This window comes from Pongo abelii, chromosome 3 (assembly GCF_028885655.2).
Source record: "Pongo abelii isolate AG06213 chromosome 3, NHGRI_mPonAbe1-v2.0_pri, whole genome shotgun sequence".
Classification (NCBI taxonomy): domain Eukaryota; kingdom Metazoa; phylum Chordata; class Mammalia; order Primates; family Hominidae; genus Pongo; species Pongo abelii.
Genome location: NC_071988.2, coordinates 131,647,788 through 131,670,599, shown reverse-complemented (window position 1 = coordinate 131,670,599; position 22,812 = coordinate 131,647,788). Strand labels below are relative to the sequence as shown.

General features: G+C 39.1%; 1 protein-coding gene across 1 annotated transcript in view; it reads right to left on the bottom strand.

Moving 5' to 3' along the window:
• Window positions 1-20,456, bottom strand: part of EGF (epidermal growth factor) — a 105,484-nt gene extending 85,028 nt beyond the window's left edge. Inside the window, exon 1 of the mRNA XM_002815059.5 lies at window positions 19,900-20,456. Coding sequence (XP_002815105.3) covers window positions 19,900-20,026 — 127 coding nt within the window. The 5' untranslated portion in view covers window positions 20,027-20,456. The remainder of the gene's footprint in view (window positions 1-19,899) is intronic.
• Window positions 20,457-22,812: the final 2,356 nt, after the last annotated feature.

Genomic DNA, 22,812 nt, shown 5'->3' with positions numbered 1-22,812 from the left:
GTAGAACTTGAACTATATAAAAAAAATGCTACAAGAGTCTGGGAGAACTGTAAGATCAAGAGAGTTTGAAATAGGTGCCAGGATAAATGTCTAAGAGAATTCACCCAAATTATTATTCCCAGATCTTTGCTACAATACAAGCCCCACTATGCAGACACGTAGTGACGGCCCATGCTCCATTGCAGTTGTAGAATCACGTAGGCATCTTGGGAAAAAGGGAAAGGGTACCAGACAGAAAGCCAGAGGCCTGGTTTCCAGTCCTGGCCCCACTAGCTTCGCTTCTCTGGACATCTCACAGGATCTCCCCTGCCTGTATCAGAGGATTATTATGGGAAAAAAATGAAATTATAGATGTGAAATATTTTATTAATTGTGGAGGACTACATGTATATCATTTGCCATTGCTTTTTGCCAGAACCAAGTTTTCACTACATAGGTTGTGCAACTGCTTGGATTTGAACCCAGGGACTGGAACATTGGTATAACTTGTCTCTAATAACTTGTCTCTAATACAGCAATTCATCATGGAGAAAACGAAGACACTAGGAAGAGACACCTTAAACTCATAGCTACTAATTCGTGGGGCAAAGATTACCACGGACATCTAGATTTATTTCTAAGAGTTCTCTGCTATGTGTATCATGCATGCTCTATAGTCTATGCTGAATAAATGTATTCAATACATATCGTTAATTTCCTAATGTATTGACATATTGGTGAGATCAATAAAATATTTTATTTATTAAAAAATATTGGGTCGGGCGCAGTGGCTCACGCCAGTAATCCCAGCACTTTGGGAGGCCAAGGCAGGCGGATCACGAGGTCAGGACATCGAGACCTTCCTGGCTAACACGGTGAAACCCCGTCTCTACTAAAAATACAAAAAAAAAAAAAAAAAAAAAATTAGCTGGGCATGGTGGCAGGCACCTGTAGTCCCAGCTACTCTGGAGGCTGAGGCAGGACAATGGTGTGAACCCGGGTAGCAGAGCTTGCAGTGAGCCAAGATCATGCCACTGCACTCCAGCCTGGGCGACAAAGCAATACTCCGTCTCAAAAAAAAAAAAAAATATATATATATATATATGTATATATATATATTACTAAATGGGAGGTTTTCATGTAAAAAAAAAGAGAAAGAAAAGGCTCTTTAAACATTTTAATATTCCTTACCACATAACACAGTACAATCCTCTGTACATAATAGGCACCCAAAATTTTTGAATAAATCAGTAAACTAATGAAAAAATAATTGTGTTCTGTTTATTTGAGCTTTTACTAATAGGAACAAAGCCATAGAAACAGATATATCAAATTAATAAAAGATGGGTCTAGTCAATGGTAGTTATTTTACTAACAGCAATAATAATAACAAATTTTTACATCCTGACCTCATTTATCCTCAACATAACACCATGAACCAATAAACCAATAAGTCAAAGGGAAAAGAGAAATCTCAAGAATTTTTAAATTCATAAAGCACAAATTATAGCACTAACTACTGTAACTTTCAAAAAAATAGAGTAATTATAAAACTACAAAATCAAGGTATAAATAATTAATACTTTTTATCTTCAGATTTTGCCCATCTAAGGGCTAATCATAGCATACAGTTCCTAGCAACTGGGAAGACACTTGACATTTTCAAATTGTTTCCCAAAATTGTTTGTTTAAAAGAATCACCCAGAGTACCTCTCTGTGAGTGAATGTTCCTATTTTTTGCGGATCCCTACTCTACTCTTGAGATTCCAGTTAATCCAGCAGAGCTGGGCTGAGGGCTATGCTTTTTTCTTTTTCTTTTTCTTTTTTTTTTTTTTTTTTTTTGACCAGGCACTCCATGTGATTCTCAGGTCTTGGTGAACCGGGAAAACATGGATCTAATTATGAGGAAATTCAATGATGTTTCCCAAAGTCCCACCACTAGTAGGTGGTAGACTTGGAATTAGAATCCAGGTACTGCGCTCGCAATCTAGTGCACTCGCAATCTAGTACACTTCCAAATCTACCCTGCCTTGGTCTGGGTTGTCACATGTCAAGATATTACAATCTTCATTTTCTTTGCATAACCAATTGTAATTCCATTCCCTCAGAGCACCGTTTATTTTTCCTACGCTGTCAACATCATTTTATGTAAACCAGAGCCCAGGCTATATTTGTAAGAATGTAATAAAACATAATTTTAAAGAAAATGAAACACTTTGAGAATTAGGCTTTGTGAATAATGATTACAGATGTGAAAGTATTTTATTAATTATGGAGGACTACATGTATATCATTTGCCATTATTGTGTTCTACCAATGGACATGATAAATATGGTAATGCTTTTTCAGACTTGTCAAGGACTCTGTAAACACTGATATGTGGTACAGTCTGTGGATTTGAATGTCAGCAAGGTGTGCATGTTTGAACAGCTAAAGCTTTCCCATGTCAAAACCTACAACATTTGTTTTGGGTGCAGTTCAGTAATGGGGGAAGTACACAGAAAATGAAACATCATTTCTAGGGAACACAAACCTTAAGGCAGCAAACAGCAAGTCAGTTAGAACCTCTGACTTCTCAACCTAGGGATTAGTAGGGGATCTTCAGGAATTAGAAAGTTCAGAATGTTTGGAGCACATTGAAGATGTTCATCAGTGACTACAAAGAACTATGACTACATAGCACAGAAGTCAGTGATGAAAAGCAGGCTTTGCTTGAAGTAGGAGGCAGAAACAGAACATTTCATAACACACACACCTCCATCCTCTGTGAGTCTGAGGGAGTGCCCCACACAGGTAAGTGAGAAGAGACATTACCTGTCTTCTGCAGGCCTTGGGGGCAAACACTCATGAGAGCTAGTTAACACATAAATGATAACCACAACCAGATTAACAAGAAATCCTAGTTGTCTATCAGGTGAACACTGCCACCTGCCCTCACTACCATAGGTTTCTTGCCCTAAATCTAGAGACAGACTGAAAGCTCACAAGATGAAGAGAGTGCAAAGGGAGCTTCTGGACCTCAAAAACTTCAGTGACACCATGAGAAAAGAATGTGGCTCTAAGCTAATGGACCTACATAAGGAAGGCTGAGGCCTCCTCACACTGCTCTCACAGAAAGTCCCTGAGAAGAGTCATTTATTACTACTCCCCAGGGGCTGACTTAAATGACAGCTTGAGTTTTATGAAGTACAGAACGTTTTATTCACTCTGAAAAACTATCTCATCTCCTCTTCAGTTACGGTACTTAAAAGAGCACTGTATTAGTCCATTTTCACACTGCTATAAAGAAATACCCAAGACTGGGTAACTTACAAAGGAAGAGGTTTAATTGACTGACAGCTCCACACAGCTGGTGAGGCCTCAGGAAACTTACAATCATGGCGGAAGGCAAAGTGGAAGCAAGGACCTTCTTCACATGTGGCAGGAGCGAGAAGAGACAGCAAAGCGGTGAAGCCCCTTATAAAACCATCAGATCTCGTGAGAACTCACTCACTATCTCGAGAACACCATTGGGGAAACCGCCCCCATGATCCAATCACTTCCCACCAGGTCTCTCCCTCAACACCTGGGGATTACAATTCAAGATGGAATTTGAGTGGGGACACACAGCCAACCATATCAAGCACAAATTTCTTTTCACGGCTTTCTTCTCAGTTTATTCATCTATGTCAAAATTCACGTCAAGTGACACAGAGAAGCCAGATGATTTAAAAATAATACACCCAGAAAGAAGAGCCAGGAGATTTGAATTTAAGTCTTAATTCCATTAAAAAAATGCTCTGGAACTCATTTTGCTTCACCAAAATTGTGAATGAAGATTGCCTAGAGTAGTGATAGAAATGTGTCATCCAGAGCAGAAAACAGCCCCTACCTACCCGCAACCACATTTACTTGTAAACTGAAGAGGCTTACTTCCCAGCTCCTCAGGATATTAATTGAGACTAGCAAGTTCTGCAACATGAAACTTGTTTTGTTTTGTTTTCAACAGGACTTCTCAGTCTTTAATGTGCTATTCCACACTCTAACACTCTAACAGGGTGGGTGGTGAATTTCATCAGAATAATTATAGTCAACATATTGTGTGTTGTCTCTGGGGTAGCATATTGAATGCATTATTTCATTTAATTGGAGAACACTAGGAGGTAAATGCTCTCAACATCTCTATTTTACAGAAGAAGAAAGGAAAGTTTCAAGCAATTAACTTGCTACAAGTCACAAGGCCAATAAATAGCGGGGTAGGGGTATAAAGCTATGCCTTTCTCATCACAGATCCTAGCTTTTAAAGACCAAGCTATACTGCTTATCTGAATGTACTAGAAATTGTTCAGTGTGTTTTAGTTCAGTTGTGTCAAGGAACCCACACCAGGAAACACTGTTCTAGGCATATTCACCATAAGGTTGGATTCCCTAGATCCATCTTCCAGAATTAATTATAAAGCAGGTCCCTTTAAATAGATTCCTATAATTACGTCACCTGAATAATTTTATATCTACTTCTATAATATATTGCATTTGTAAACAAAAAATAAAATTCTAAGCCTCCCAACCAACTGAATAGACCCCTCCTCTCAGCCAAGGGCATTTCAAAGTCAACCTGAAAAACTAGTTCAGGTCATGATGGGAAGTGAGGGTGGGACATGCCTTATTACGCCCTCCTCCCATTGGAATTCAGGCACAGCTGACCAGCATTAACATTAAAAGAAAGATCTTAAGACTGACAAAACAGACTTTTTGTAGCAATAAGACAACCAAATTCCAGCCTGACTCTAGTATAGCATCACATGACAAATAGCAGATCCTGAAGGAAATCAAAATATTTTATCCCAAAATATATTTCTTTGACATGTTTTGAAATGGTCCTGCAAAGCTGTCTCTTGTTGTGAAAATCTACATTCTGCAGATAATCCCCATTCATTTCTAGGTCTTTCCCCTGACCCAGGAGAGAATTAACTAAGAGTCTGGCACCTTTTTAGATCTTATAAGAGCTCTGAAGCCTGCTACCTGGAGGCTTCATCTGCATAATAAAACCTTGGTCTCCACAACCCCTTATCTTAACCCAGACATTCCTTTCTACTGATTCCAGGTCCTTAGATGATAAGTCTTTTAATTAATTGCCAATCAGAAAATCTTTGAAAAATTTTCTGTGACCTGGAGACTACCCCCACCCTACCCTACTCTTTGAGTTGTCCCACCTTTCCTGATCAAACTAATGTATATCTTACATGTATTGATTGATGTTTATTATTTTGCTTATAGATGTCTAATTGGTCCAACACCCTTTGTTGAAAAAGACTGGGCTTTCACCATTAAATTGCTTTAACATCTTTGTTAAATATCAAATGAGTGTACTTGTGTGAGTCCATTTCTGAACTTTCTCTTCTGTTCTATTAATTTATGTGTCTATCCCTTATCCAATACTACAGATCATTATAACTTTTAAAACTCATAATAATTCAGTTTTGCAGAACAGTGAACCGTTATAATGTTCCTGTGCTGTAGGTAATTCCTCATCCTAAGTAAGAATGTTTAAACACCCCTCAGCTTTTCAACACAAATTATGCTCAATTTTATTTAAAGTCTACCATTACTAGACTAGAATGAATTTACCAACATTAAAGCATTAGAAAAGTTTTTCCAAATGTTTCACACACACACACACGGCAAAATTCAGAAATTACTATCCTGATCTGTCTACTGAGTTTTGCATCTACTTTTGGACATGTCTTTTTTTTTTTTTTTTTGAGATGGAGTCTCGCTTTGTCACCCAGGCTGGAGTGCAGTGGCACAATCTCCGCTCACTGCAAACTCTGCCTCCCGGGTTCGCGCCGTTCTGCCTCAGCCTCCCGAGTAGCTGGGACCACAAGCGCCCGCCACCACGCCCGGCTATTTTTTGTGTTTTTAGTAGAGAAAGGGTTTCACCGTGTTAGCCAGGATGGTCTCGATCTCCTGACCTCGTGATCCGCCCGCTTCGGCCTCCCAAAGTGCTAGGATTACAGGCGTGAGCCACTGCGCCCGGCCTGGACATGTCTTTGGTGGACATCTCCAGTTGGGAATGTCCCACAGTCCCAAAAGTCCCCCTGCATGTTAAAAATTGAGATTACATAACACCTTCTGATTAGTTTGCATTTACTGAAAAACTTGAATTTGATAAAAAATCTAGTTTAAAGACCAACATGTTTTGATATTTGGTTTTTGACAGCTTTTTTAAACAAAAATAATTTTTCACAATTATGTCTATATCAAATGAAATAAATGCATCATTGGCTGTATTTACAAAATCACAAAATTTACTTTTTAATCACATCCCTCAATTATTCACAAATTTTGTTGAATTAGACCAGCAAATTTCTATCTTTCTAGATTTTAAACAGTAAATGAAAACTAACCAGAAGGTATTGCATTTTATGTTTTTAACAAGTGGATTTAAAAGGACAAAAACTCTGTATTTGGAAGATTTTAAAAAATAGCTTAGAATGCTGTTTGTAAATGTTTTAAAAGCACAGACACAAGAATTTTTAACAGGTGACATTGGCATTGATTCAACAATAAAATCACATAACAATGGAAATATCTCCAACATCTATCTTCAAACTGCTCTCTTCCTACACAAATTTCTTATAATTAGTGGTCACTTTCTCAGTTGTTAAAACGTCACCTATAACTTGGATAAAGTTTTGTTGTTTTAGTTACTTTTTGGGTAGCATGCTACTGACATCTATCTGTAATCACAAAAATTAAAAAAAAAGCGAAAAATTGTTAAACACTTGCCCTTTTCTTTTTCTTCTTTTAAAGACGGCGTCTCAGCTGGGTGCAGTGGCTCACACCTGTAATCCCAGCACTTTGGGAGGCTGAGGCAGGCGGATCACGAGGTCAGGAGATCGAGACCACCCTGGCTAACTCGGTGAAACCCCATCTCTACTAAAAATACAAAAAAAAATTAGCCGGGCATGGTGGCGGGCGCCTGTAGTCCCATCTACTCTGGAGGCTGAGGCAGGAGAATGGCATGAACCCGAGAGGCGGAGCTTGCAGTGAGACGAGATAGCACCACTGCACTCCAGCTTGGGCGACAGAGCGAGACTCCATCTCAAAAAAAAAAAGACAGCGTCTCACTCTGTTGCCCAGGCTGGAGTGTAGTAGCACAATCCTAGCTCACTGCAGCCTTGAACTCCTGGGCTCAAGAGATCCTCCCGCCTCAGCCTTCTGAAAAGCTAAGACTACAGTCACATACCACCATGCCCAGCTAAGTTTTTAAGTTATTTGTAGAGATAAGGTCTCCTATGTTGCCTAGGCTGGTCACAAAATCTAGCCTCAAGCAGTCCTCCTGCTTGTGACATTTGACGTTTTGTGACATGTGACATTTGACTGTTCTATTAAGTGCTTTGCTTCAAGATACTTTGTGGAAAGTGAGTAAGACAAATATTTTTATGATTACTTCCCATCCAATACAAAGTATTGTAAAGAGACTAGTCTTGTTTTATAGGAATAACTACATCAATGACGTTCCATAATGCTTGATGCAATTCCAGTTTCAACTTCTTTGCCACACATCTTGCTGTGAAGGCTGTGGTGTTCTCTGTGATCTCACCAAGAATGCTTTTTGTTTGATGTTCTAGTAAATGCAGTGGCTGTACCACTGCTGAATATACTTATACTATTTTTTTCATAGAACATTTTTTGATATATAAAAAAGTCATTTCTGACTTCCGAGAACTTTCACTGAGAAAATTTCTTTTCTGTTGCATTTTTCCTTTACTCTCTCATAGAAAAGAATGATAGTTCTCTGAGCATTTCGTTGTTGAGGTAATTATGATAGTGGCTGAAATTACTGGCACTGGAGACGGAGTACTCATGTTGACTCTTTATTGGCTCCAATACTATAGGCAGTGTGGCCTTCAGTACATGACTTAACCTCTCCATGTCTTGGTTTCTTCATCTGCAAAAAAAAAATGGGAATAATAGTAATACTTACCTCAGAGATTGTTAAAAAGAATAAGTAAAGTAATTCATGTAAAGTGCTTAGAATCTTGTCTGACACATAGTGAGTTCCCAGTAAATGTTGGCTATTACTTTCTAGAAAATAACCATATGCTGTGATATATTAGAAACACCTTTACTTTCATTCAACAGTATAATTGCTTAGTACTTACTTCATCACATTTTCATTGATTCTTTCTGTACAGTTTTCAGCAGTATTTGTTTACAAAGGAACACATTTTAACTTGTTGTCATGTGGTTTTTCATGTATTATTTTAGCAATATTTTACCACCACAGGAAGCAGGAAGAACAAGTGTTTCACCAATAATATCGGGCTTTTCCTCTTTTGCCGTAATGTAAGAAACCTCAAGAGAGGCTTCTGACTTTTTTCATTAAGCTTAGTAAGTAGAGTCTTCTTAACTATCATAACTTTGAACACAACTGTAAAAATTATAAAAAATCATTTTCAGATCCTGGATACTCATTTACAAATATCTTGCTTGTCCTGATGGCTTCATGTTACCATTAGCTAACATCTTCCCAGGTACACTTTACAATTTTTGTGAGGTTCGTCGCTAATAATAACAATTGTAAATCCATTTTTCAGGCTGTCTTCTTGTTAATTTCTCTTTTTAACTTTTTTTTTGGTCAGATCTACGGAGATTTACATTGCTTTCAGCTCTTACGTAGCCAACAAAAAGCTCATCCTAGGAATAAGAAAGGTGTCAAGGCTGCCCTTTCCTCATTATTCTCAGGTTTGCAATATTAGTGTTGTCTGCAATCTTTAGTTTCTTTGTAGGAAGGCGTCTGAGCCACTTGTTGAATTTTGTAAGAGTTAGTTTTGATAAAACCAAATAAGAGGATCCGTAAGTCATCAGGTAAACTGCTGACTGAGCTCTGGAGCCCCATTGCCCTGTCAGGGAACCCTGTGTATGTGGATCAGTGATGTCTCCACTATCAGCCCAAGCACCTAGCATCCAATAAATACTTGCTGACTTGATTTGAGTTAATTCATGGATGTAATTTATATAAAAGGAAATTTCATTTATTCAATCCTACTTTCAAAGTGCTTTCAACATAGAGAACTAGATATATTAAGAAAGTTTTCCTAAACCAACTTAAAACTATTAATTTTTTTTGCTAGAAAGAACTAATAAAATCATTACATTGATGGACTTTCAACAATCAGTCTTGGGAGGTGTCATGTGCATTGTAAATTTCGCAGAATAAGAGTCTAGGGTCCTGAGCTATATTCTCATAGGACCTGAGAAGCTACTTCATCTATCTGGATCTCAGCCTCTCATCCATAATAAGAAGCAGTTGGGCTAAATGATCTTGAAGGTCCTCTGTAATCTGACCTTTATCAATTTAATTCATATTCTGTATGCACTAAAGAATTCAATAACTTTCTTGTTTGTGGCACTTTGGCAAGGAGGCTTAAAATTGTAGTAAATTCCTACATAAATATTATTCACCATAACCTCTACTTTCTGTGAATTGTTTCCTTCTCTGTTTCTTGGAACTTCAAATATGAAATCAATAACGTGTCATAGGCCAGGCGTGGTGGCTCACACCTATAATCCCAGCACTTTGGGAGGCCAAAGTGGGTGGCTTTCTTGGGCCCAGGAGTTCAAGACCAGCCTGGGCAACATGGCAAAATCCTGTCTCTACTAAAAATACAGAAATTAGTTGGGTGTGCTGATGTACACCTGTAGTTCCAGCTACTCAGGAAGCTGATGTGGAAGCATCACCTGAGCTCAGGAAGTCAAGGCTGCAGTGTGCCTTGATTGTGCCATTGCCCTCCAGCCTGGGTGACAAGAGTGAGACCCTGTCTCAAAAAATAATAAAAATAATTTAAAAATATATCATCATGAGTCCTACTAAATGAAGTAAAACAATAACTTAAAACAAATAACTTCCCCCTAAGTGACACTGAACACTAAACTTTCTAAAGGAATTCTAAAAATTAATCTACTGATTAAATCTATAAAAAAATTATTGGAGGTACAAAATTTGGTGTAAGTCTCATTTATACTGAATACAATTATCTTCTCTCTTTTTTAACCAGCTTTAAATTTAGTTTCTCAAATTGCAAGGATAAATACATAAATATTTGCCTATAGATACTATATCCTGAGTGTTCTAGACAAATAGATAAAAATGAGGTAAAATTAAGAAGTGTTGGCATATTGATATTTCCTGAGCCCAGTTGCACTGTTCTCATTAATCCTACACTGGTCATTAAGTTCTGGGCCCTACCTATACACCTATATAGCTATAAGTACAGCTATATAAATATACAGAAAAAATATTTTATATAATTCTCTTGAAGACATATGTAACGAATAGCAAGATTAACTATTTAAAAAAATAATTAATGGGGAGTTTTGTCATATGTTAGGATAATAAAAAGGATAATTTTTTAAAAATCACAAAGAACCTGCTGGTTAAGATGGTTTTTAGGACTTAGCTCATCCCAGGAAACCGACTTCTCTAAGCATTGTTGAAAATTTGAAGAAACAGGTATTAGAAAAATTAGATAAGGCAAAGATGTTTCTAATATGTCTCATTTATGGTTTTTGGTAGAGAGTAATAGCCAATATTTGCTGATAACTCACTGTGTCAGCTAAGATTCTAAGCACTTTACAAGAATTAATCCATTTAGTACTCATAGCAATCTAAGAGGTAGGTATTAACAGCTTGTATCAGCTCCAGAATTAGACCCTATCAATTTCAAAAGCTGAGGCCTAATATGACATGCCAGACATAGGGTGTTGACCAAATATGAGAGAACTTCTTCTTGCAAAGTAAGGCAACAAGCAAATGTAACACTAGAACCATCTGCCCAAAACTGCTCCATTTTTGCCTGTGTGACAAGATCAACTCACTGTATAAAGAACCAACCAGAATTCACTCTGCTTAAAATGTATCCTTTGTTCAAAATGGCACTGCATCTCTTGGAAGTAATAAACCCGGTAACTTCGTATGTGTCAACATAGCTCATGTTAAAGAGGATGTCATGCGCTATGTGTTTCTATTAGCTCCTGTCTCAGAAGACAACATGTCAGTATTGAAAGACAGTCACTTATCCTCTTGTAGGTGTCCATGATTGGGTGCTTTTTAATGGATTGAAATCCTAGATGAACATTTTTCTTCATATACCTCATTTTTTCCCACTTACATGAAATCTTTGCCATGATTCATTAGAATAACCAGGAGAGATAAAAGTTCCAGTAGGTTTTTCAAATTTGTCTTCCAAAAAATAATAAGCCTTTTGATCCACTTAGAGCATTGAACATTCTAAACAATGTTGCTTGAATCTAAAAGATATAGTGGGTAAATTAACATTAATGACAATAACCTTTGCAATTTCCCTGCACAGCAAGGAGAAGTTAATTTCCTTTGTGTTGAAAATCTTACAGTAAACAGAGTAATTATGCACTTCAGAGGAAGGGAGAAAAACACCAGAAGACCCTTGGTAGCTTCAACCCTTCAGCATGTTTTTAAACCTCGTAAGGGAAGTCCTGGGCTGGAAGAGCAGAGGATTGGTATCAACCGGCATGTATTATGACAATGTTCAGTTTGACTAATCTGTTTTTGACCTGTTTGTACAAGAATGGTGTATGTGAAAAAGAAAGATCCTTCTTCAAGCTTTTAAAATTTTAGCCAGAAAAGTGTTGGAGTGAATGAAATAAAACACTGTTTCTCAACTGATACACTATGTGCTGAAGAACAAGGCTGCTGCCATGATGCTGTTGCAACTATCTGTATCCTAGCAACCACCCACCCACAGAAAGAACCACCTCATGGATGTAATTCCCTTACTACACACAAAGCTGGTCCATAGCACCCTGGGAAGCTAGTCTAAATGGAGGAAGGAGGCAGTGCTTTTCTCCAAAAGGACTCTTAACATCACTGGCAAGAAGCTTTGCAAATAACTTAGTGCCTACCATGAATCACTGTCATAGCAGTTGACTGGCTCTCAAATACCTTCACACACACACACAAATTCCAGCGTACTGAATGTCCTAGGAAATACTTGGGAAACCCAGATACTGAGAGGCATTAGTATGTTTGGCCAACTTGGGAGAATCAGAAAATCAAGTCAGAATAAAAAAAAAAAAAAAAAAAAGAACAGACGTTCACACCAATTCAGATTCCAGACAGCAAGGTCAACAGGTGATGAGAGCAGAAGTTTCTGCCTTGTATTTGGCTAAAACAACTGAAGTTTCTATACATTTGCTAATTCCCAGAATTGAGGAGAAAGCTCTGGAAGATGCTGTTAAGAAATAGAACATCTCCTAAAGAAAGACATATTGACAAGCATTATTCCACAATTGCCTTTGGAAGTTATTAACTTTGGCCATGTAAAACAAGAGAGTAAAACATTTTCAGAGATAGTAAGATCTTTCAAGAAGTGTAAAGATCCCTTCTGTTCAGTGCAATTTTTTCTTCTTCTACACCTGGCAATAATAGTGTTCATCCTTCCAGACCTGACTCTCAGTCATCTTGTCATGAGCCCCAGCAAACAGGACAGCTGGGAAGGGCCTGGGATGGCCGTGTTCACAGCCACCTCAATGGTAATAAAGAATCTCTACAAAGTGAATCTATGTTCTTAGTTCACCTAATATCTAGGCAATTTTTCCTTCATGGTGAACAATATTAGCATTCTGGAGGAAAGCACTGGCCTGTAGGCAAGAAGTAAATAGACAATGGGGACAATTACATTCCAATGGTCAGGATCTCTGTAGTTGCTGTTGTTGTTTCTGGTTCTTTCTTAAAGTTAATTCTAATTCTCACATGAGAAACTATAACATAACAAGAATAATATTTTGTTTACTAGCTCTAGGATGGCCCAAATTTGGAGTAATAATTAAACTAAGCACTAAACTGCTTCCTGGAATTTAAAATTTCTTGAAAAAGATTTAGGAATCCTTTAAAAGAATGTGATTTCTTTCTTTAAAACTGACCTAGACCTTTCTGAGAGATTCCAGGGCCTGCCTCTCTTATCCTCGCCCCATCAAGTGCTCTCCTCTGTTCTCGACCTCTGGCCACACCAATGAGAGAAAGTGATTTCCTTCTTAAAAACTGACCATTTTGAAAACGCTCTCCAAAGCAGTCATTTCCAGCTATTGAGGATAGTTATTGAGTCTTTAATTGTTTTGTTTGCAATAAGTTTATAAAAACTACTTCTGTACAATAATTGCTAAAATAGCTTAGATCAGGCAATTTATATTGGAAAGTTGCTAGGTTCTCCTAGTTTCCTCTATTGTAATCAAAGTGACAAAAAGTTTAAGGACTTTGAACAGATTTTAGAAGACTTATTTTCCAGGTAAGAAATCTTTGTTACCTTTCATCTGAGGTTCAATGTTTGGCTTTTTAACTCTGTATGGATTAAAAAACAACTTATAAATTGATCTATATGAATTTGTTAAATGAAACCTACGCATCAATGATAAAAATAAAAGACATTGTACTGATTCACAAGCCAAACTATTTGATGCTCCCAATAGCAGACCACTGACTGACTAGGGAATATTCTGAGCATACTTCTCTATTTACAGATGTGTATAGTTTACACTTGACCTGACCAGTCAGTAACTACTAAATAAGGGCACATTTCTTTTTTATAGTGAAATTTTTTGGACCATGCCACCACAAGCAAATTGCTGGAAATTAGCTGCCTTTAAAATCCTCCCACCCTAGACCTTTCTGAGAGATTCCGGGGCCTACCTCTCTCATCCTCACCCCATCGAGAGCTCTCCTCTGATCTCCTTGATCTCTGGCCACACCAATGTGAGGCCACAGCGCTCCTGGAAGTAGGTCCCCCCTACCTGTCACTCATGTACCATTTCACCTGAGCACAAGTGAGATCAATCTCTAACTTTTACTAAAGTCCTCTTTAAGGATTGTGGATAATGGAGGAGGACAACCTATATTATAGCTCACAATCACTGGCCCTGACCAGACCTGTTAAAGTCTCTTTTCAAGTCAGTGCCCTGCCTTTCTTATGACTTGTGTCCACCAAGCCAAAGTAAGGGCACTCCCCAGCCCCGAAGTGCTGTAGTGCCTTCCCACACTCAGAATACAGGACAGAGAGAGATACAGACAGAGGGAGAGAGAGATATGAGAGAGAGAGAGAGAGAAGCATGCATTCCTAATACCTGGGACTGCCTACAAGAATCTTCACTTCTGTCTCAAAATTAACATCTCCCATTATAGAAGGAAAAGGAAAATGATTTGAAACCAGCAGCCAGAAATTCTCAAAGGAGTACACAACTATTTTTGTTTAGCAAAACACATCAGTGCACTATTTAATAGTTTTTTAAAGTTATTTTCATTTAAAAAGGCAGGTCGCGGATATGATCAGAAAAGCAAAATTGGAGGAAGAAGAAATCTAAAATGTTCTGCAGAAGGATGTGGATTGTCTGAAGTAGATTAAGGAGGCCCAGAAAAGGGGCCAAGGTGCAGGTCAGTATCACTGTGGGAGAAAGGGGCTTTGGCTCATGTGGTGGAAGACTAAGGCCCAAGAAAAAGAGATGCCTGGCAAGTCCCTTCCACAGATGACCTTGTGTCACTTTTAGGAACAGGAATGAAAAATGTTTTACTTTGTTGTTGGAAGTGCTGGGATGTAAGCAGCCCCTGCCCCTGCCCCAACCCTCCCAACAGCAAACCCTCAGGTAAAGTCTGTCCCCTCGCAGCTCATAACAATGGTTTCCTCGTTCTTTCAAGAAGTAAGTGAGACAGGGTGGTGGCTGGTGTGAGGTGGTGAAGTATGGGAAAGGGACAGTACATGAGGACAGCGAGACACACAGTAGATGGATCATTCAGTAGGAGGCCCAGAAGGGACACATAGCCTTGCCTTACTCATCACAGCCCCCACCTCCAGCATCTTCCAAGACAGAGGAGAGAGACACTGGGTTTCCCAGAACATATGATGGAGGTGCAGGTCACTTTAATTTAAATAGATGCTGAGCCCAGCAAGCCACAGGACCTGGGCATTTCTCAAACTCCATGTCCCCCTCAGGAACATCATCTGGCCTTCCACTCCTTCTGGAAGAATCTCAGCACAACCACATGCATTTCTGTTTCTACCATTACACACTCTGAGAAAAGTCATTCGCTATGAATAATCCACCTTTACTTGAAATTAAAGAAAAGAAAAAACACACTAGCAATCAAGAGAAAGGAACAGAACTTATAGTGAAGAAAAGGTAAACGTTTATTCTACCATTTCACTTATTTTCTAAAACTATCTTCCAAGGAGGGTGTATATCACATAGAGGCTATGTAAGATGGTTTGCTATTGTGTAGAAAGAAAATATTTGTTGTGTAATGTTCATTACATACACATGTTCATGTGTACAGTGTACATATTACATGTATGTAATTGATAAATAAATGTGTTTATTAGAAGCATATGCTTACATTTTAATTATTTTACTGATGGAACGGAGTCTGGAGACTGCTGATTTAATAAACCAACTGAGGCCAGTCGTGGTGGCTCATGCCTGTAATCCCAGCACTTTGGGAGGCTGAGGCGGGCTGATCACTTGAGGTCAGGAGTTCGAGACCAGCCTGGCCAACATGATGAAACCTCTACTAAAAATACAAAAATTAGCAGGTGTGGTGGCGCATGCCTGTAATCCCAACTACTCAGGAGGCTGAGGCAGGAGAATTGCTCAAACGGAGGTTGCAGTGAGCCAAGATCATGCCACTGTACTCCAGCCTGGGAAACAGAGCAAAACCCGTCTCAAAAAATAAAAATAAAAAACCAACTGATCACATGGGATCAATAGAAGCCCAAACCTCACCATCACACAATATCCCCTTGTAACAAACCTCCACGTGTACACCTGAATGTAAAGTAAAAATCGAAATTTAAAAAAAAGACAAAAACTAAAAGCTAAAAATCCTCCAACCAACCATACTACCCAAGGAATAATTTGAAATGGATTTTCATAAAGGCAGATTTGTAAATTATAAAGTAAGGTTTTTAATTTACTTGAGCCAAATTATTACTCTGTTTACTTTTGATGGAAACAATCAATTACTTGCTCTACCCTGAACACAAGCAACTTCTAAATTGAATGTCAAATATTTGGACAAGCTCAAATTAGCCCCAAAATGTAAATTAACTGAGAAAACTAATTTACCATTTTTATATGCTTTTAATAGCTTTAAAAATCCTCAAGGGAAGGGTTCACACATGGGCAAAAATATGCAAAAAATTGAAATAATCACTATCACTTTCATGTGGCTTGTTTTTGCTGCTGTTAAAATAAGATTATTACCTGTAAGAAACCTGACAAACAGACTTAATTTGCAATGAATGAAATTTTTTATCAGTTGGTATAAGAAAAAGACAAACACCAAAGCCACAGTTCCACAAACGTACTTACTCAAGTTGATATGTTTTTGTATTTTTAATAAACATTTCTTCTGATTACAAAAATATGAGTTGTGTATTTTAAAATTATTTTGACTATAATTTTTAATGTTGTAGAACTATTATTGGGTTTTTCAATATGGCATTTTGTCATGTATAAAAAATGTTCAATGATTATAGGCGAAACCCAGCCACATTTAGAAAATACTATTACATTCATAAAAATAATTTTTAAAACAACAAAAACATTAATAGAATCTCAGGTTTATCAAGTGTTTGTTGTATGCCAAGCTCTGTTTTGTGCACTTTACATATATTAGCTCAGTGGTTCTAACCCAGGCTGTTGGTTAGAATCACCACGAGAACATTAAAAAAAAAAATGAGGCCTAGATTCCACTCCCAGAAGAGACTCTGATCCAGACTGCCTGGCGTGGCCACCCAGACATTCGTGATTCTAATGTGCAGCCAGCATTGAAAATGAATACATTAACGCAATATTGACAAGAGTCCTCAGAAGAGGGTACAATTATCTTCATTTTAGGGTAAGGAAAATGAGACACACAGTTCACAAGCAGCAGAAATGGGATTTGAACCCAGGCAAGCAATCTGTCTCCAAGATTTATGCTTCTTTACCACTAAGCTCAATGACCAAACACCACTGAATATTTGGAGGATAGTTTCACTGCCGTTAGGAAAAAAAAAAAAAAATCGCATAACCCTGGCTGAGAAAACAAACAAGCTCCTGGTCTCAAAATTACTCTGGTTTGCACATGACTGGGACACTGACCACGCCTTAGCTGGTATTGAAATCAGTGATTTCACTGTTTACTACTAAAAGTGATCTACCCAGGTGGATAACTTAGTGCCACCCCAGGATCCCTCCTGCAGCTGGGAGGCTGTACTTCTTCCTTACCTTTATTACCAAAAAAGTTCATATAAATAATGCAGGTACAGAAGCCAAACAGGAACAGTCTCTTTTTCAACTGTTATTTGTCCTCCAGGGTAAATAGCCTTGAAGGTTCAGAAACCACTTGCCAGCAGTTTTCTTTCCTGCTCTCCTCGCCTGCTGTAGCTCAAGTAGACGCTAACAGAATACTCAGTTAAAAGGAGGGAGAGGGAGGGGAATAGAAAGAAACCTAATTGTGTTGCTATCACTTGGTTTATCTGGCCAGCAGTCACATGAGTAACAATCTTGCATAAGTTTACCTGAATACTGTTAGACCATAAAGCATTCTTCCTGCTGGGTCAGGTGGCTGCAGAGGTGATCTGTCTCAATGCCAAGGGCAAGAAATAAGGCAAGTAGAATTTAAATGAGGGAAAAATAGATGATGGCACCATATCTATTTAGAGAGGGGAAAGAAATACTATCCTCTGAAATGCACACAGTGACAGAGGGTGACCCAGGGAGTTATCAGCTAACATGAGACCAGGAGTGTAAAGTATGGGATTTAAACCAGTGACTTGCAAGAAATGAGGAAGCAGAGAGGCAGGGAGTCCCAAAGTGCCATCCACACATTCCACACTCCATGGATATGTGCCGTGTCACTGCACTGTTCAAATACGGCATCTCATCGTATGACTTGATCAAAGAGATGTAGCCAAGACGTGGAGCCCAAGAGGACATTTATTGAGCATACTCTGCTAAGCACCATGCTTTGGTACATGCTAGCTTATCTCATGTGATTCCCCACAAAAAAATCCTAAAAGCAGTGGGCGAGGGTATTACTTCCCAGAGATATTCTAAGGTAACTCAGCTATTAAGTTGGTAGCATGGATATGAAATGAGGCTTGTTTGTTTCTAAAACCTGTGGTTCCTTCCACTCTACGACACAGTCTCCCCAACTCCTTGTTTCTATCCTGGGTTTCATGTTTATTGGGTACAACCTACCTCAATGAAGGCACTTCTGAGCCACCAGAGGTGGCGAGGAAAACAAGGCATAGACTTGCTTGCCAGCAGGAATCAGACTATTCTGAGATCCTAGAGCCATCCATAAAAGCTCATTTTTGTAATTTCTTGGGTTCTGCTTCAGCAACCTGGGTTCTTCTTTCCTAGCTTCTGGCTGCCTGATAGATTGGCCCAACCATCACCCCTCACATCCCATGCAAATGACAGTGCCCAACTCTAGATATTTGCCAACGATTCCACGGAAAATTCTCCCACCCCAAAGAGAGTCCAGTCCATTTGACATAACTGTATACACAAGTTTTACTTCTGCCTCCAACAGCTGAGTCTAAGGTTCATGGGGCCATTTTTGTCATTTGTCACCCTCTTTTTGTTGCTGTTCTCTAGGACTATGTCATTAGCAGATCAGAGAAAGACACCTCATTCATACACAAGAATTTGCTGAGTACACACTATGGAAGCAGGAATGTCGTAGGTGCTGGGAACATAGAGATCACTAGGATTAAGTCTTTATTTCAAATACCCTAGAGTTCTGCTCACCTGTTACAAGGAGTGCTACCTGAGAACAGAGTCCAGAGATTCTGAGCAAAAGCACCTGATTTCCTCATCGGGAACTTCCTTAATGGGAGAGCCAGGACAGCAGCCTAGCTTTGGCAGGTTGGCTCCTTTCTGCTCTCTTTGTTCAAACTATTGCCTATTGTGTACTGTCTTCCATAGGTATCTCTTCTGGAAACTGTACTGTGTTTTCCCCCTCGATCTACCTCTTTTTGAAAGCCAGACCCCATCTCAAAAGGGCAAGCTGATAAAAATGGAATGTCGGGGCAGCTCATACCCTCTCATCGATGGAGGCGGCTGCCGTGTCTAAGCAGCAGGTTGGAGACCCACCCAAGGATTAAATAAATGAATTAACAGTTAGAGAGAGAATGTTTTTCAGGCAATATCCTTTGGCAGCATTGTAATTCGCATTCAGTCAAGCTCCCATTTCCCCTTGGCGAAAAATCCATTTAATACGAGAGGACGGTGTGGCTTATTTACCCATTGTCATATTTGGCAGTTCTCAAAGTTGCAATGCACCTGTTACTAAAACTCCGGAGTTGTGTCAGAGCCTCAGAAACAGTAAGAGTGGGGAGAAAGTGAAGGAGGTTGAAATTGAAATTTAGGTTAATTTTCACAGTTACCTTTGTTCACAGTTCCCTTTCCATTTTTCACTAATTTTTAGCAACTTCTGAATTCTTACACTAAGTTATCAGAAGGAAGGATTTTTTTCTTTGTGGCTTAAGAGTTTCAAACAGACAAACAAAAAATCAACCATCTGTTTCCCTAATTTCCAAGCCAATCAGCCAGGTGTTAATTACTCCTCTTGTCAGAGTAAAAGCTGAAGCTTCCATGAAATGTTCTGCTAGTTTAAAATGAGGCATATTCATTTACTTATTCACAGAAGTACAGTTTGAGAGTTATGAATTTTTATAGTTGGTAGCAGATTAGCTCTAATTGCCAGTAAGAAAATAAACATGCATCAGAAAACAAAAATTAAGCAACTATACATACCCAAAGACAAACTTTTTTAAATGCCTAAGTATATCAGATTGAACCAACAGGGATGTGGGGGCAGTTTCCTGGAGACCTGGAGCTCCTTTTCACTGGAGTACTTACCCACACAAGTAGAATTCCCATTTCCTGAGAGAGTACCTTCAGGACAGCTCCAGTGCTGCGGTGCTGAGAGACTAACAAAACTAAATTTTAAAACTACTGGCAACAGAATGATAAGAGTGAGCAGCATAATCTTGATGAATTTGAACTTTCAAAAGAAAACAGCTTGATTTTGCTGGAGCATGGCCCAGGCAAGGTGAGTATGACTAACCCCAGATGCGGCTGCCCGAGCGGGGGCCTCAGCCCTGGGGCATCTTTTACTCTCCTGTTGTGCTGTTGTCCTCCAAGCTCTTTCTTCAACTGAGAGACCTTCTGAATGCAGCCTGCCAAGGGAAGCCACAGGAAGGATTTCTTTATCTATGTTTCTTTGGAGGCCAGTAAGAAATACCTGACACCCTTATGACAAATTTCACAGAGTTTAACAGCCCTGCTCTGGCTGACTTCACTGTGACAGACAGAGCAAGGCAAAGGCTTAGAGAGGAAAAAGAAAGGAAGAACTGATGGAAAGTTCCAGCCACAACCCTTGGATTGGGGCTGAAAGAAGAAATATGGAGATAGGATTCCTCTCCCAACACAGTTTCTCTTTTTGAAAAGTGGAATGACTCAGCTTTGCTTTTTAAAGCTCTTCAGGCTCCACCTCCTTTCCTTTAGTGACACTTGAGTGAGCCTCTGTTTGCAAATGAGAATGTGGGCAATTCCTCCACACAGGAAAGTAGGGATGGCTGCCAAAGAGGAGATAATTTGCTACTCACCATAAATATCCTGGGCAGAACTGGGAGAGAGGAGTTGGGGGCTGTGGAGGTGCTCGTGGTGAATGGCAGGAACTGCTAAATATTGGCTATGTTTTAATGTCTGGAAGGATGGAGACAAAATTAAACCATGCAGTATAAGTCAATAATGAGCAGCACTGCTGATTGTTTGGATTGATAATAATTGATCATTCACATGAGCAATAGTAAAGATAGTTCACCTTCAGCCCATTATTTGAAAGAAATGTCAATACCAGTGCACATTCCAGGAGCTTTATCTTATTTTTCTCTTTCTCCTGTATAGTTTATAGCGGAATTTGAAAGATTATTCTTTCCAAATCAAAGGGAAATCCCTGAGGCCAAATGAACAGATACAGTATGCACAGACACCTTTTCTTTCAGCATGAGCATGATAAAACATCACGAGGGGCCAGGAGTGCAGAGAAAGGAGTGGATTGTTATTATAGGGCCGTTGGAAAAAATAAGCTAACAGTGCAAAAGCTGGGAAGCACTGGAAATCCAGCACAGAGGAATGCTGTTCCTTCTCAGATAATTTAGGCTATTTTTTTCACATCTCTGTGATAGAAAATAAGAACTGGACGTATCTGTTAGCAGTCTCCTCAACCACTTTCTACTTGGAGCCACAGCAGTTATTTCTTCAGAAGTACAACTAGGGCCCAAAAATACCCAGAAGGCAAATAACTTATAGCAGATTTGATGCGCAATGGAAATTTCTGTCAGTTTACTCCATCCTGGAAAATGGACTTTCATTTAAGTTACCCTGAGGTAGTGTTCCAAGTGCTAGTCAAAATGTACGTAAAAGCAATAGTCACAAAAACAACCCTCACACTAGCTAGCGAACACCCCATTACAGAGGAGAACAGACTAACTCTAAGCCTTTTACTCATACTTAATTATGTCCTGATTATTCTCCAAAGACTGGGTCACTTTCCTGAAACAGCTTAAGTCAGGATTTCTCCTATTTCAGCCAGCCTCTGCCAGGCAGCTCTGAACCCTTACAGGAGAAACAGACCCTGGGGAAGGGGGAAAGAGAAGTCCTTTGGGTGGATATGTGGAATATTCCATTGCTTTCTGGACTCAGTCAGACTCAAGACTCATAATGAGCATCCTACAAATAACCTGCACTGACTCTTGAAGTTACTAACTTTATTAATAAGCTTCCCTTTCAGCACAATACATTGCCAGCATCCCAGATGACAGCAATGGAAGGGGCTTAGAGAACAATCAAGCATCAAGCTGTGTCAGTGGAGTAGAGTGGAGAGAATGATATGAAGACAAACATGAAATGATCCACAGCTCTGTTCTGTTTGGATTTGGAATCTCTCATATTATTTTTGGTTGGAAAAAGGTTTGCTTTCTTAATTACATGTCACCTGGGCTAATGTCATTAATGTTGAGTACAAGCCCCCTAGGAGATGACGGAGTCAACAGAGGTATAGCAGATGCTATGGCTGATGACTGATGATGAAAATCAATCCCAGCTAATTCATCATCTACAGTTGCCCGGATAGCAAAATCATAGGACAGAGCTACCCAACTAAGAAGGATTTCTGGAGATATTTAATAAGTTTATATTCTGGCAGGGCGTGGTGGCTCATGCCTGTAATCCCAGCACTTTGGGAGGCCAAGGTGAGCAGATCACACTTCAGGAGATCTAGACCATCCTGGCTAACACGGTGAAACCCCATCTCTACTAAAAATACAAAAAATTAGCCAGGCGTGGTGGCACATGCCTATAGTCCCAGCTATTCATGAGGCTGAGGCAAGAGAATCGCTGGAACCCAGGAGGCGGAGGTTGCAGTGAGCCGATAATGCGTCACTGCATTCCAGCCTGGGCGACAGAGCAAGACTCTATCTCAAAAAATAAATAAATAAATAAGTTTATGTTCCTACTTCTAGATAAAACTGAACCTTTCTTGCACTCAAGAAAGGTTGAAATAAACTCTTTATTTTAAAATTGACAAGAAATGCACTATAACTTGTAAATTTGAGCTGCCAAATATGTATTAATTTCTGGAATTGAGTTAAAGTTAACTAATTCATTCATTAATTAAACAGCTATATGTGATAGGGCACTGTCTGGAGTACAAGAAACAGAAGTCATGGTCCTTAACATCAAGAGCTTGCTGAGGTTGATTAACAGCAA